General features: G+C 37.3%; 1 protein-coding gene across 2 annotated transcripts; it reads right to left on the bottom strand.

Annotated features, from left to right (window-relative positions):
• Positions 1-1,424: 1,424 nt before the first annotated feature.
• Positions 1,425-7,577, bottom strand: khdrbs1a (KH domain containing, RNA binding, signal transduction associated 1a). Of its 2 annotated transcripts, none has more exons than XM_016288821.1 (9): positions 7,301-7,577; positions 5,605-5,726; positions 5,401-5,517; positions 5,175-5,321; positions 3,879-4,018; positions 3,512-3,749; positions 2,705-2,778; positions 2,054-2,112; positions 1,425-1,852 (listed from the first exon to the last, which is right to left on the bottom strand). In XM_016288821.1, exons 1-9 carry the CDS (start codon positions 7,428-7,430, stop codon positions 1,749-1,751), a joined length of 1,131 nt encoding a protein of 376 aa, XP_016144307.1. In that variant the 5' UTR covers positions 7,431-7,577; the 3' UTR covers positions 1,425-1,748. The 2 variants fall into 2 exon arrangements, with proteins under 2 accessions (XP_016144307.1, XP_016144308.1); XM_016288822.1 differs by lacking the exon at positions 5,175-5,321 and adding an exon at positions 4,580-4,726.
• Between the last annotated feature and the right edge of the window lie 5,588 nt (positions 7,578-13,165).

Genomic DNA, 13,165 nt, shown 5'->3' with positions numbered 1-13,165 from the left:
TTTTGTTGTTTTTTTTAAGCCAGCGAATGCAACATTTGAATCTTCATGGTCAAGCTTTCTTCCTGGGCTACAAAAGCCTTTGAGCTGAGTGATTTGGTTGAACAAAACATGGTTTCTTTTGCCTTTTTTTTTTTTTGCACGAAAATTACCAGAGCACCAAACATCTAAATTGTTTTGTGCATGTATACTTTACCTTTTAAAAAGGGGAATCTACAGTATCTGCGCTTTTAGAGGTGACTCTGCAGATCTTACCTCAAGATCCTTTCAATAGAAGACAGATATGTAGAGTCTCTGCGACATCAGAGGGGATTTAGTGACTCTGATGCAACAGGGTTATTGCTTTTAAAACAGGTATAAACACATTTTTTTTAAAAATCCAGGATTTTCTTAGTATTGTGTATAAATCATTGTTAATGTTGAATAGTTTGACTACCATTTGTTAAAGGGGTCATATTAAATCAAATCCACTTGTTTTTGCACCAAAAACAGGCAGACATTGAGTTCACACTAAAGTGAATACATTTTTACTTAGTTTTGAGCCCTAAACGTTATAGCATGTTTTCATAGTATGAACATTAACACTCAAAAGCTGAATGAACAGCTGATTTTAAAGATATGACCCCTTTAAATTATTAAACACAAAGAATTGAGATTAGCTTGTTGGGGGAACCAAGGTAACATTTTGGAAATATTTGTCTTTAATAATATTGAGGCCAATTGTTCCTGTACAAGACATATGCAAATTTTTCACGATCTACTTAATACAAATAATTGCAGGCTATTTATCAACGGTTTATACACAATATATTTTGAACAGCATTGAGTAAAACAAGTTTTATCCAAATGTTGTGATGTTATAAACTGCATGCAGAATTTGGACAGTTTGAAACAGTTTTATATGGGATGAATATTAGCACTTTAATAATAATAAAAATAAAAAAAAATAGTCAAATACAAAAGTTTTGAAGGCTGTAAAAGAAAACTATGCTTTATTGACAAACCGATAGGGAGACATTTTGGACATATTTAGTTCCCTAGTTAGAAAATGCACACAATTTTACTAATATTTCGAAAACTGCAAATCTATAAACACCAAAGAACAAGTTTTTAATATTGGAGTATTGTACGTACAAAGATTTGAGTTGTCCTTTTTGTCAGACTACAAGTAAACTACAAACTTTGCAATATTTGTTTTGCTCATTTAACAAAACTAATCAGTAGATGCGAAGTTTGAATGTTTTTACGAGACTTTCAACAAATAGCCTCAAACCAAATAGAATTTGTTCTTTGAAAAATAACATGTTGGTTTGTACAGGAACTAATATTTGTGCATTCCTCGAAGTGTTTTTGTTATGCCTTACAAAAGCGCGTTTGGAATAAGTCTAAGTGACATTAACAAGCAGTTTTCTTCTTTTAAGCAAGTAATTTTACACATGACCATCAGCTAATTATCTAGCATTCAGGTATCAACTTTTTCAGAGAAGAAACACTTAAGCATTAAAATAAATGAACAAAAACAGCAAAACTAAAAAACAAATGCAAAGAGAATAAGCACAGCATATAAATCGCAAATGTAAAATGTCACATCGAACTTATGGTCATCGCCCTACTTAAAGAGTAGATTCAGAATATTAAAAAGAAGTCTTAACCAAAACAGAAGACAAAAATAACAACTAGAATTACTTTAGGTGGTTACAAGAGGTTAGGAGGGGAGGATGTTGCCAGGCAACCGTAGTGACGGACAGCTCTCAGTATCTGCCGTATGGATGCTCCCGATACGCTTTGCCCTGTCGGGCAGCCTGAGCCTTTCCACCGGCACCACCCCAAGCTCCGCCCTCCCAGTTATCTTCAGCTAGAAACAAACACACACCCTTAATAAGACAACAGGATAGCTTAGTGTATCTTACAGTGTTCCTGGCATCAGACACAGGTTTATGCATGATAAAGGTTTTACATTAGAGTCTGTAGTACAATCTGGCTGTATTGTCTCAAAGATGTGCCAAAAAAGCTGCACATTTCACTCAATGCATGCAGAAAAGAGAAAATGTCTTACTGTAAGACTCGTAAGTTTCTTGTGCCTCTCCGTGACCGTAATCATAATACTCTGTGTCTCTGAGAAAGAGATAGAGGGGAGGGGAGTTAAAAGCAGTTTTGTACAAAGTTCTAAAAGTAATTGAAGGCAAGACATTGGATGAGAAGAAAACTACATGGCATCTGAGAAACTGTGATCAATGTGAAAAAAGCAGCAAACAGCACTCACTGCTGTGGAGCAGGCTGACTGTAGTAGCTCTCATACCCTTCATAGGAAGGCTCTGCGTATGGTTCTTCATATGCCTGAGAAAACACGAAGATGTATCACGAGCTGAAAATATTCTATAGAATATTTGCAAAGTTTTTGGTCTTTTCACTGGAAATAGGAAACGCGCGTTTCTACAAAGTGGCAGCAAAAGTAATACAATAAAAGAGACTAATGCTAAATGCAGAGCCAAAAAAAACTAAAGGCATACAGAGCTACCAGTGTGGTCCGAGTCACAAACAAATGGTTCTTTTAACTGACTTTTGAATTTAAGTTTAACAAAATATTGGCTAATTCCAACAGACTGGTTGGTTACTTAAATCTAAATTTTTTTTTGTAGTCAAATAAAGGAAATGCAGTCACAAACTAGTATTGCACCAATTATAAAAAGCAGCAAACAGCACTCACTGCTGTGGAGCAGGCTGACTGTAGTAGCTCTCATACCCTTCATAGGAAGGCTCTGCGTATGGTTCTTCATATGCCTGAGAAAACACGAAGATGTATCACGAGCTGAAAATATTCTATAGAATATTGGCAAAGTTTTTGGTCTTTTCACTGGAAATAGGAAACGCGCGTTTCTACAAAGTGGCAGCAAAAGTAATACAATAAAAGAGACTAATGCTAAATGCAGAGCCAAAAAAAACTAAAAAAAAAAAGGCATACAGAGCTACCAGTGTGGTCCGAGTCACAAACAAATGGTTCTTTTAACTGACTTTTGAATTTAAGTTTAACAAAATATTGGCTAATTCCAACAGACTGGTTGGTTACTTAAATCTAAATTTTTTTTTGTAGTCAAATAAAGGAAATGCAGTCACAAACTAGTATTGCACCAATTATTTAATTACAAAACCATGTGCCAAAGAGTCTTGTAGTACATGACCATTCAAAAGTTTGGGGTTGTTACCATTTCTTCTATTATTTCTTATGTTCACTAAAGCTGAATGCTTGATTAAATGCAGTAAAAACAGGTATATTGTGAAATATTGAAATTCAAAATCACTTCAAAATGGAAGTGATGTTTTATGAAGATTGTGTTTAAGTTTGTTTGATGAACAGAAAGGTCAAAAGAACAGCATTTATTTGGAATAGAAATATTTGTAACATTCTAAATGTCCGAGTCACTTTTAATCGATTTAAACAAACCAACCCCAAACTTCTGAAAGGCAGTATATATAACAGTTAAAGGTAACAGTGGTGTTGTGGATATTGACTTACATATTCGCCATAGGTTTCAGGTTTGGCTGGGTGCTGTTGGTGGGAGAGAGCGGATGCTGGTGTCATCCTCTGAGTCGAGGCTGGTGGTCTTGAGCGAGCGGCTGTGCCTCCTCTGGCTGGTGTTTGGGATGGAGGGCCACCTCTTCCAGCGGGGGCTCCCCTCGCTGCAGCTCCACGCCCTGGACCTCCTCTTGGTGCTCCGCCACGTGGTGCTCCACGAGGCGGCATACCACGACCCCTTCGAGTACATCAACATATATATGGATTACTACACATGTACTCCAAATAGTTCACATTACGCGAGACAAAATTATTAAGAGATGCACGTTGTGTAACAGAGGCTATATATTTGATATAGTTCTCTCACCTAGGTCCCATTGGGGGTGGTGGGCCACCACGGCCTCGACCAGGAGGGAGACCTCTGCCAGGGCCATGAATATCCTGAGAGCCGTTCAGAAACCCTGGATCCATGAATGCATCCGGGTGCATCTCCTCAAACCCTTCCACCTGACACACAAGAAAAAGGATAAAACAGGCTGAACAGTTAACCATTATTAAATAGTTTAATTTCATTTCAAATGGATTTAAACAGCAGATTACAGCTCCAGTGAAAGTCCATTAAAATATATAATATGTAAATATAAATGTGCGTGTGGTTGCAACAATGTTAAATTGAGTTATTACTGCTATTATTTTAAATTTAATCTCAATTTAGACAAATAAAAAAAAATTTCACAGACTGAGATGACATTTCTAGTTATTAAATTACCTTAGCCATAGAAATGCTATCATGGATAGTTTTTTTCACTTTTGTAAGTGGAGCAAATGGGACCGCTAAAAATATTGTAGTTTCTGTTCACCAGTTGATCCAACAATGACAACTTCCACTTCTGAGAATTTTACTAGACATTTGGGGGTTTTTTTTATTATTTTTTTATTTGTTAAAAACAGGGAAAATGAGCATGCACAATTAAACATTAAAATGAAGATAAAACAAATGAAACGAGTGATAAAAATATGAAAAATGGTAATGGGGTAAAGCACCAATTTGCTTGCATTCACACTTACAGGCATTAGGAACTTCTTGACCTCATCCATGGCATGAGCCATACGCAGATAACAATCAGGAATTGGAGCAAAAACCTCGATGTGCACATGCAGCTCCATGGCCAAGTGTGCATACTTCAGATCGCCACCCTTCCTCAGCTCCTCTTCCTGCAGGTTTCACAATTTAATCTTTAGTAACCAGGTCATTATGTTAAATTGAGTTATTACTGCTATTATTTTAAATTTAATCTCAATTTAGACAAATAAAAAAAAATTTCACAGACTGAGATGACATTTCTAGTTATTAAATTACCTTAGCCATAGAAATGCTATCATGGATTGTTTTTTTCACTTTTGTAAGTGGAGCAAATGGGACCGCTAAAAAAATAGTAGTTTCTGTTCACCAGTTGATCCAACAATGACAACTTCCACTTCTGAGAATTTTACTAGACATTTGGGTGTTTTTTTTATTATTTTTTTATTTGTTAAAAACAGGGAAAATGAGCATGCACAATTAAACATATTAAAATGAAGATAAAACTAAAATGAAACGAGTGATAAAAATATGAAAAATGGTAATGGGGTAAAGCACCAATTTGCTTGCATTCACACTTACAGGCATTAGGAACTTCTTGACCTCATCCATGGCATGAGCCATACGCAGATAACAATCAGGAATTGGAGCAAAAACCTCGATGTGCACATGCAGCTCCATGGCCAAGTGTGCATACTTCGGATCGCCACCCTTCCTCAGCTCCTCTTCCTGCAGGTTTCACGATTTAATCTTTAGTAACCAGGTCATTCAACAGTAAACACATTAGTGACGCAGCCTGGCTCATTACCTTGTTCTTATCTCTCATGGATCCTTTGCCCAGCACTGAGATCTTCGCGCCGGTGTCCTCCTGCAGACGTTTGATGGTGCTGCCCTGCGGCCCCAGAATCTTTCCCACAAAATTGAACTGAGTGGAAATATTGAGAAATTATTTGTTAACCAACAACAGGTCCTTGCAATGTACAGACAAAACCCAGACAGTGTAATGACTTACCCGAGGGTATTGCTTCACAGGAATGAGCACCCTCTCCTTCACCCTCACGTTCTTGGCGGTTAACAGATCCAGATATGTCTCGGACTCTTTCTTAGGCTCACCTTTCTGAACCCTTTCAATCTCTGCAAAAGAAAACACAAGATCAGCTCAGAGCAAACTTTGTCATAAGACTTAATGTCTAGGTGCAAATAAAGTGTTAAAAAAAATAAATTAAAAAAAACACACACACACACAACACGCATACATATACACATTAAATGTAATTGATATAACAAAATAGCATGAAAACCAGTAATTTGCAAATGCAGTGTCGTCATGTGGAACCAGTTACTGTCTCGGTGGACCGAACCACAGATGACTGGGCAGACTTGCATTTCCATTACATGCATCAATCCATTTAATGGATGTAGATAAGCAAGCATAAAATTGTTCTAAAATGTTGACTCTGCTTTGTGGTTGAAACCATAATACACTTTCTATGCAATGCATCACAGCCAGACTTGACTTTAAGGAATCAAACACGATAGACTAATGCAACAATGCAGGGCTTTTACACGCACAAGAAAGTTACACAATTTATAACCCAATAAATAATAAAAACGATACCAAGAGATAATAACGTCTTAACATCTACAATAACAACGTAACTATTTTCTCCATTTCAAGAAACCTAAAACAGAAGGCAGTGGGGAAATCCAGGTATTCAATGAAATTGGAGGGAAAAAAAACAATTTGCACTTTCCGGAATCGGTGGAATGCCCCAACTCAGTGGTTCCCAAACCTGTCCTGGAGGACCCCCTGTCTTGCACATTTTGTATGTCTCCCTAATCAGACACCCAATTTAGTTCTTGCACTCTCTATTAATGAGCTGATGAGTGGAATCAGGTGTGTTAGATAAGAGGGAGACATACAAAAGGTGCAGGGCAGGGGGGCCTCCAGGACAGGTTTGGGAACCACTGCCCTAACTATTAATTACACATTTCGCATAAAAATATTTCAGTACAGAATTGGTTCATTTATAACCCGCGTTTTTCTTGCATTGTCTGCAATCCTGGGATTCTTTTCCCTCCCACAGAGCTTGAAGCAATGCATCATGGGATTGTCTTTCTCCACAAAGGAAATGCAAACGCTCGTGGCCAAAGTGAGCCACATACACGCATCCTCAACCATAATGTGTAATGAGTCTAAATGCATCAGGAGATGCCACGCTCGTGCTATTCTCTATTAAAACCGCATGCACATTTGCACGTGTGCAAATTCAGCACCTCAGGCCAAATCATACAATGTATTTTTTATTTTTTTTTAAAGGTTACAATTTGACCTAATTTAATCCTATTCGTAACAAGGCAATTATATGGTGTGAGCCAAACCTCCCGGCGCTGCGCGTGTAGTTTTTATTTTTATTTTAGTCTATGGTACAAAATTACTTTCCACATCTCCAAAATTAAACAATGCAAAACAGCACAAAACACAAATTACAGCAGAGCATAAAAAAACAAAACACGAACAATGAAAACGCAGCAAGGCCCAAATCCACTGCATGCGGCCTGCAACGCGCGCTCCACCGACGCACGTGCTGAAGAATATGAACCAACCAGCGGTCAAAGGTCCTGACTTCACCGTTTCATAAGAATTACAGAAGCTACAGACAGTAGTTCTGCGTGAATTGTTTAATACTGAATGAAGAAGCACTGACCTGCAGAGAGGAGCTTCATGGCGTGCGTGAATGAAGAGTCCAGGCTGTCTTTTTCCGCCAGTAACTCCGGCAGATATTTACCGTCTCCGACGCTGTTCTTACGCTTAGCGTTGCTGTTATTAGCATCCATGTCGCTCACGGCTTACTGGACTTCTGCAGAGATCTCAAACAGCGCGTGCAGGAGAGTGGAGCTGGAAATGCGTGCCCAAGCTTTTGTACTTGTCCTAACAAAGGAAACCGCGGCTAATGGGGCAGGTGGAAATGACGTCACATGGCGAAACCCTTCTTCTTCTTCTTCGTTTCTTTTTAATGGCGGTTGGCAAACCCACTTAAAAGGTGCATTTCCGCCACCTACTGGACTGGAGTGTGGAGCATGACGTATATTGGTGACAGTATATACAAAAAAAAAAAAATCTAATAACCTTTAGTTTGACCAAAGGAGTATTACACAAGGATACAATTATTTTATATACTTCATTATGTGATCTTCAAATTCTATTTATTAAACCTATTGCTTTCAAATAATTAATAATTGCATTATAGACTTTATACTGTGCTGAAGCATACTCAAGTATTGTCTTAATTGTAATTCTTTCAATATTCAACAAACTTAATTCTTCTATTAATCGCATTCTTTCTCTCTCATATGCTTCACAATGCAATAGCATATGTTCCACAGTCTCTGGTATACCACAATTATTGCAATTACCTGATTCATGTTTACCAATAATAAATAATGATTGATTAAGAGCTGTGTGACCAATACGGAGTCTAGATATTATTGTGTCCTCCTTCCTACTTCCAAAGTGTTTCCTTCCATTACCAACTTGTTTTTGAATGTTGTATAGATGCCGACCCTTTATGTCCCTATCCCACATCTTTTGCCATTTCCTAATCATAGCCCCTCTGATTATTCCTTTCATTTCTGCGGCGAAACCCGCTTCCGTTTCAGTGTTAAAGAGCTGGGGGGAGGGGCGTCGACTGTGATTGGCCTGTCCTGACCAGCGCTGAGAAAAGTAACAGATGTCAGGCGACTATGCTGAAGCGTGGGCCCATCGTGAGGGGAAAACTCACCGAACATTATGAGCAGCATTTAAATATGCATTATACGAGGTGTAAAAACAACAAAATGATCAAACAAATATATACCGACTTACTGATCAAGCACGTTATAAGGGTTACATTTGTCAAAAAAAACAAAAAGCGCTGTAATTACTGCATATTCACATTTTGTGGAAATTCAAATGTGACCCAGGACAACAAACCCAGTCACAAGGATCTTCTTTTTTTTTGTAATTGAGGTTTATACATCTGAAATCTGAATAAATAAGCTTTCCATTGATGTATGGTTTGTTATGATAGAACAATATTTGGCTGAGACACAACTCGGCTATTTGAAAATCTGGAATCTGAAGGTGCAAAAACATCTAAATATTGAGAAAATCGCCTTTAAAGTCATCCAAATGAAGTTCTTAGCAATGCATATTACTAATCAAACATTAAGTTTTAATATATTTGCGGCAGGACATTTACAAAATATCTTCATGGAACATGATCTTTACTTAATATCCTAATGATTTTTTGGCATAAAAGAACATATTTGACCCATACAATGTATTGTTGGCTATTGCTACAAATATACCTGTGCGATTTATGACTGGTTCTGTGGTCCAGGGTCGCAAATATTAAATACAACTAGACAATGTGAAAAAAATTATATTTAGATTTGTACTGTGTTTTTATAAATTCAATTTAGTTAAAATACTGTTTTGATCTGGTTGCTATTTTTAGTGGTTAATATTTACTATCTTTCATAGTGTGATTTTGGGGGGAAATCAAACAGTTAGGTTCAGTTTGACCTACAACTATATTATAAAAATAGTAACCTATATGGAACCACAACAATTAAAAACAGAAACATACAAAATACATGAAAATTCTAAATTGACTTGCAATACAGATTAAATCATCTAGACTGGCATTACAAAGGCTACGATGAGTAGATGCAGAATAGAGGCTGATGTTGATGCGGCGGATTGTTTTTCACATGTAAATGTACAAATTGAAGACAAAAGACTATTGATTAGGGCATATTGATGTGTTTCACACAGGGTAAAAGTGTGAAAGTGAGCAGGGCGTGGACAAAGAAGCATAAATGGGGCAGTTTTTAAAACGTCTGGCACAGGACAATAGATGAATGGGTGCTTGGGAACGCGAGTAGATCACCAGGAGTCTTTGTGTAGGTCTCCTGAATGCAATAGTCTAAGGAAATGCTTCATAAAAGCAGGGTTTTGCAGTTATCATCATCAGATTTGTACCAGAACATGGTCAGGCATGCACATTTAAGGCCTTTGTATTTCTGGACAAAGACAAAACGCAAATAACAAGAGTTGATTACTGACTTTTTGTTGTTTCCAATTTTTCTACTTCAATGTCAGCTTTTGTAGACTAGAAGAATGAGTGTGCGTCATACATTTCAAGTGGAAACTGTCACATAGTTCTGTAGAAATAGTATTTTTTAAAGGTTTAATTTGTAAAAAGTTATAATTACTGTATACAGTATATTCAGTTTGTGAAAATTTAAATATTAAATACAATTATATATATATAGTTTGTTATAATGTTTTGATTTGTGGTTACTCTTTACTATTTTTCATTGTATTAAAACAAATTATACTCAGTTTGACCTGTAAACATCATAAGTACTAATTATAATATTAGCACATGGAACTGGCCCCTGACTGAGCCTGGTTTCTACCAAGGTTTCTCCTCCATTCTGTCACCGATGGAGTTTTGGTTCCTTGCCACTGTTGCCTTTGGCTTTGGGGACGTTTGACTGATTGCACAGAAACTATTGGAAGAGAACTGAACTGGATGATGACATCACTGAATTGACTTCAGCTGGAAAAACGACTCTTTGTCATTGTCCTCTTGCGTTATTGACAAACTATTTTCCTGTTGACACTGTAAAGCTGCTTTGACACACTCAGTATTGTATAAAGCGTATTTTTGTATTGTATTTTTTTTCTAAATTTTTTAATTTTTGGATAATAAAACTATAACATATCCCCAGGTTCCATATCAAAAATCTGGGCTGCGTTTCTCAGAAACATTGTAAGCCCAAGTACATCATAGATCCATTGCCACCAATGGTCATGATGCTTTAGAGAAACTCAACCCTGTTCATTTTGACCTAATCTGGATGTTGACTTTTACCCCGTGACGCCCACATATCATATTAGACATGGAAATTTCTGTTGTACACAATCTACTAAATGCCTCCTGTCCTCCAAATAATGGGATTTTGTATCATGCTTTGCTATTTTACTGTTAATGATGACAGCTTTTAATAAAACGGCTGTAATTACCAATTTTATACATAGAAATCACAAAAATAAACCAATTTAACAGAATTATCAGTATTTGTATTGGAAGTATTGGTCTTGATAATACTTAGAACTGTATAAAAATAAGTGCTGTCACCCAATCTTTCACAAAATTAAAGGGGTCATATGATGCGATTTACATTTTTTCTTTCTCTTTGGAGTGTTACAAGCTCTTGGTGCATAAAAAAGATCTGCAAAGTTGCAAAGACTAAAGTCTCAAATCCAAATATATATTCTTTATAAAATGTAAGATGTTAACCACGCCTACCTAAAACGGCTCGTTCTAACACGCCCCCACATGTCTACGTCACTGTGTGGGAAGATTTGCATAACGCCGCCCAAATGTTCACGCAAAGAAAGAAGGCGTAACTTTTATTCTCGCTGTAGTATTGTTGTTGCCGCCGCCGCCGCCATGTCATGAAGGCGCTGTGTGCTTCGTTGTAAAAGCGAAACTACTTTGTTTGGTCTTCCAAAAGAGGACGATATCTGCTTCGTCATGCCTGGAGCTGATCCGTGCTGGTCGCTGAAGGAATACATCACCGGATCGGCTTTCACCGTGGACGAAGCAGAGTCCAGCTCGGGGGCGTCACATATGGTTGCCGCAAGCCCTCCACCGCTCACTCAAGCCGGCCTCTGCTCACTCTAGGCCACCGTGTGTGACGCTGTGTTTCGTTGTGAAAGCAAAACTACTTTGTTTGGTCTTCCAAAAGAGGACACGACTAGAAATCAGTGGTTAAGTTGTATTTACAACACTGTTCCAGAACAGTTCAACCCAAATATTCAGATGTGTGCAGCACATTTTATGGAGGACTGTTTCCTGATCCTGGAGAGTAGACTACAATGTCGGCTGTTCTGACTCATAGTCTGTAAGTAAGTTTTTTATATTTAAAGAATTTGCCACTGATGATGTTTTGAGCAGTGTAGAGTACCGTTTGTAGTTTGTCGTTTCTCAGATCACAAATGTAGACATGGTTTTATGTTTACACGGTGCGATGCAATGCAACATGTAAAAAGACAGTAAAAGTCATTATAATCCGTAATTATGTCCCACTGGATACAACAAATGCCTCGTTTATAATGGGTTTTAATGTTTTTGTCTTGTCGCTCCAGCCGGGAGATGGCATCACAGTAAGGGGCGTAACATTTCCGTATTCGGACAATCACAACTCACTGGATAGCTGGCCAATCAGAGCACACCTCGCTTTTCAGACCGATGAGCTTTGTAAAAATCGACGTGTTTCAGAAAGGAGGGGCATAGAGGAGAAACAATAATGTACAGTATGTGGAAAATAATGTTTTTTTAAACCTTAAAATGCATAAACATTTCATTACACCAAATACACAAAATAATGTTCTTTTTAGCAACATCATATGACCCCTTTAATGGATACTTTCTACGCCCAAGGAAACCAAGGAAATTACACAAACAGAACTCCATCCATCTTTTCTCAAAAGATTAGCGAAGACAACTTTATAGCTCAACTGAACATTATTACATTTCAAGTGCTTTAAAATACGCAAACGCTTAACATTCTGCTTTTAAATCCTACGAAAGCTTGTTTTCATTATGAGCATGCTATCCACAATTATTTGGAATTTGTTTAGTCTGTCGCACTGCAAACCGGATCACACCAGAGACAGTTGCACCACAAAACACTAGGGAATCATGGCACTTGAATTTATTTGAATCAAAACCATACATGACTAAATCACAGAGCCCACATCTCAAGTGTATATCATAATTATTACACCACATTGAATGAGTTCATTTATTTATTTTTTGTTCTCAGGAAAGGCTGTGAAAACCTTTCACACTACAGCTCGTCAAACATATTCAAGAAATCTGTGCATAAAGCAGGAATCCGCAAGAAATGCTGAAGAATTTCAAGTATCTGTGAACGATACGTGGATTTAATTGTAGCGTTGATAATCGAACAATTAGTGTTTACATCCGTCAAGGACACGGGCACGTAACTTTGATTTTGTTCATATATCTATAAAGCGAAGACCCTCATCAACTTAAGTGTTCAGTCAACAAATAATTGAGTGACATTTGGCTTCAAGTACCCTTCTTATAAATAATGATGCATGACAACTCTGAGAACATATGTAATATAGAACAAATCACACCCAACTCTAAATCAATTTCGAAATTGACTGGACCGAATGAATGAGAGCTGAAAAGGTGAAGGGAGTCATTTCTGCACCACTAAACAGAATTGCAAAGATTTGTACATTTTCTGAAGGAGGTGAGTTGTATTTGGCTGTTCAAAATATTATAGTGTTGCTAAAGAGTTCAAAGTGTCTTTGCCATATTGTTAAGCGCTCTATATGGAAGCCAGTTTCCACCACTGAATAAAAAAATATATATATAATTGCGAATTTTTCTCACAATTCACTTAGAATTGCAACAATTGTAAGAAAACAGCTTTTTTCCCCTCAAAATTGGACTTTATAACTTACATTTGCAAGATTATAT

The sequence above is a fragment of the Sinocyclocheilus grahami genome, unplaced genomic scaffold, assembly GCF_001515645.1.
Source record: "Sinocyclocheilus grahami isolate Dianchi unplaced genomic scaffold, SAMN03320097.WGS_v1.1 scaffold234.1, whole genome shotgun sequence".
NCBI classification, from domain to species: Eukaryota; Metazoa; Chordata; class Actinopteri; order Cypriniformes; family Cyprinidae; genus Sinocyclocheilus; species Sinocyclocheilus grahami.
Note: the sequence above shows the minus strand (reverse complement) of the source record. Positions and strands in the feature narration are given on the sequence as shown.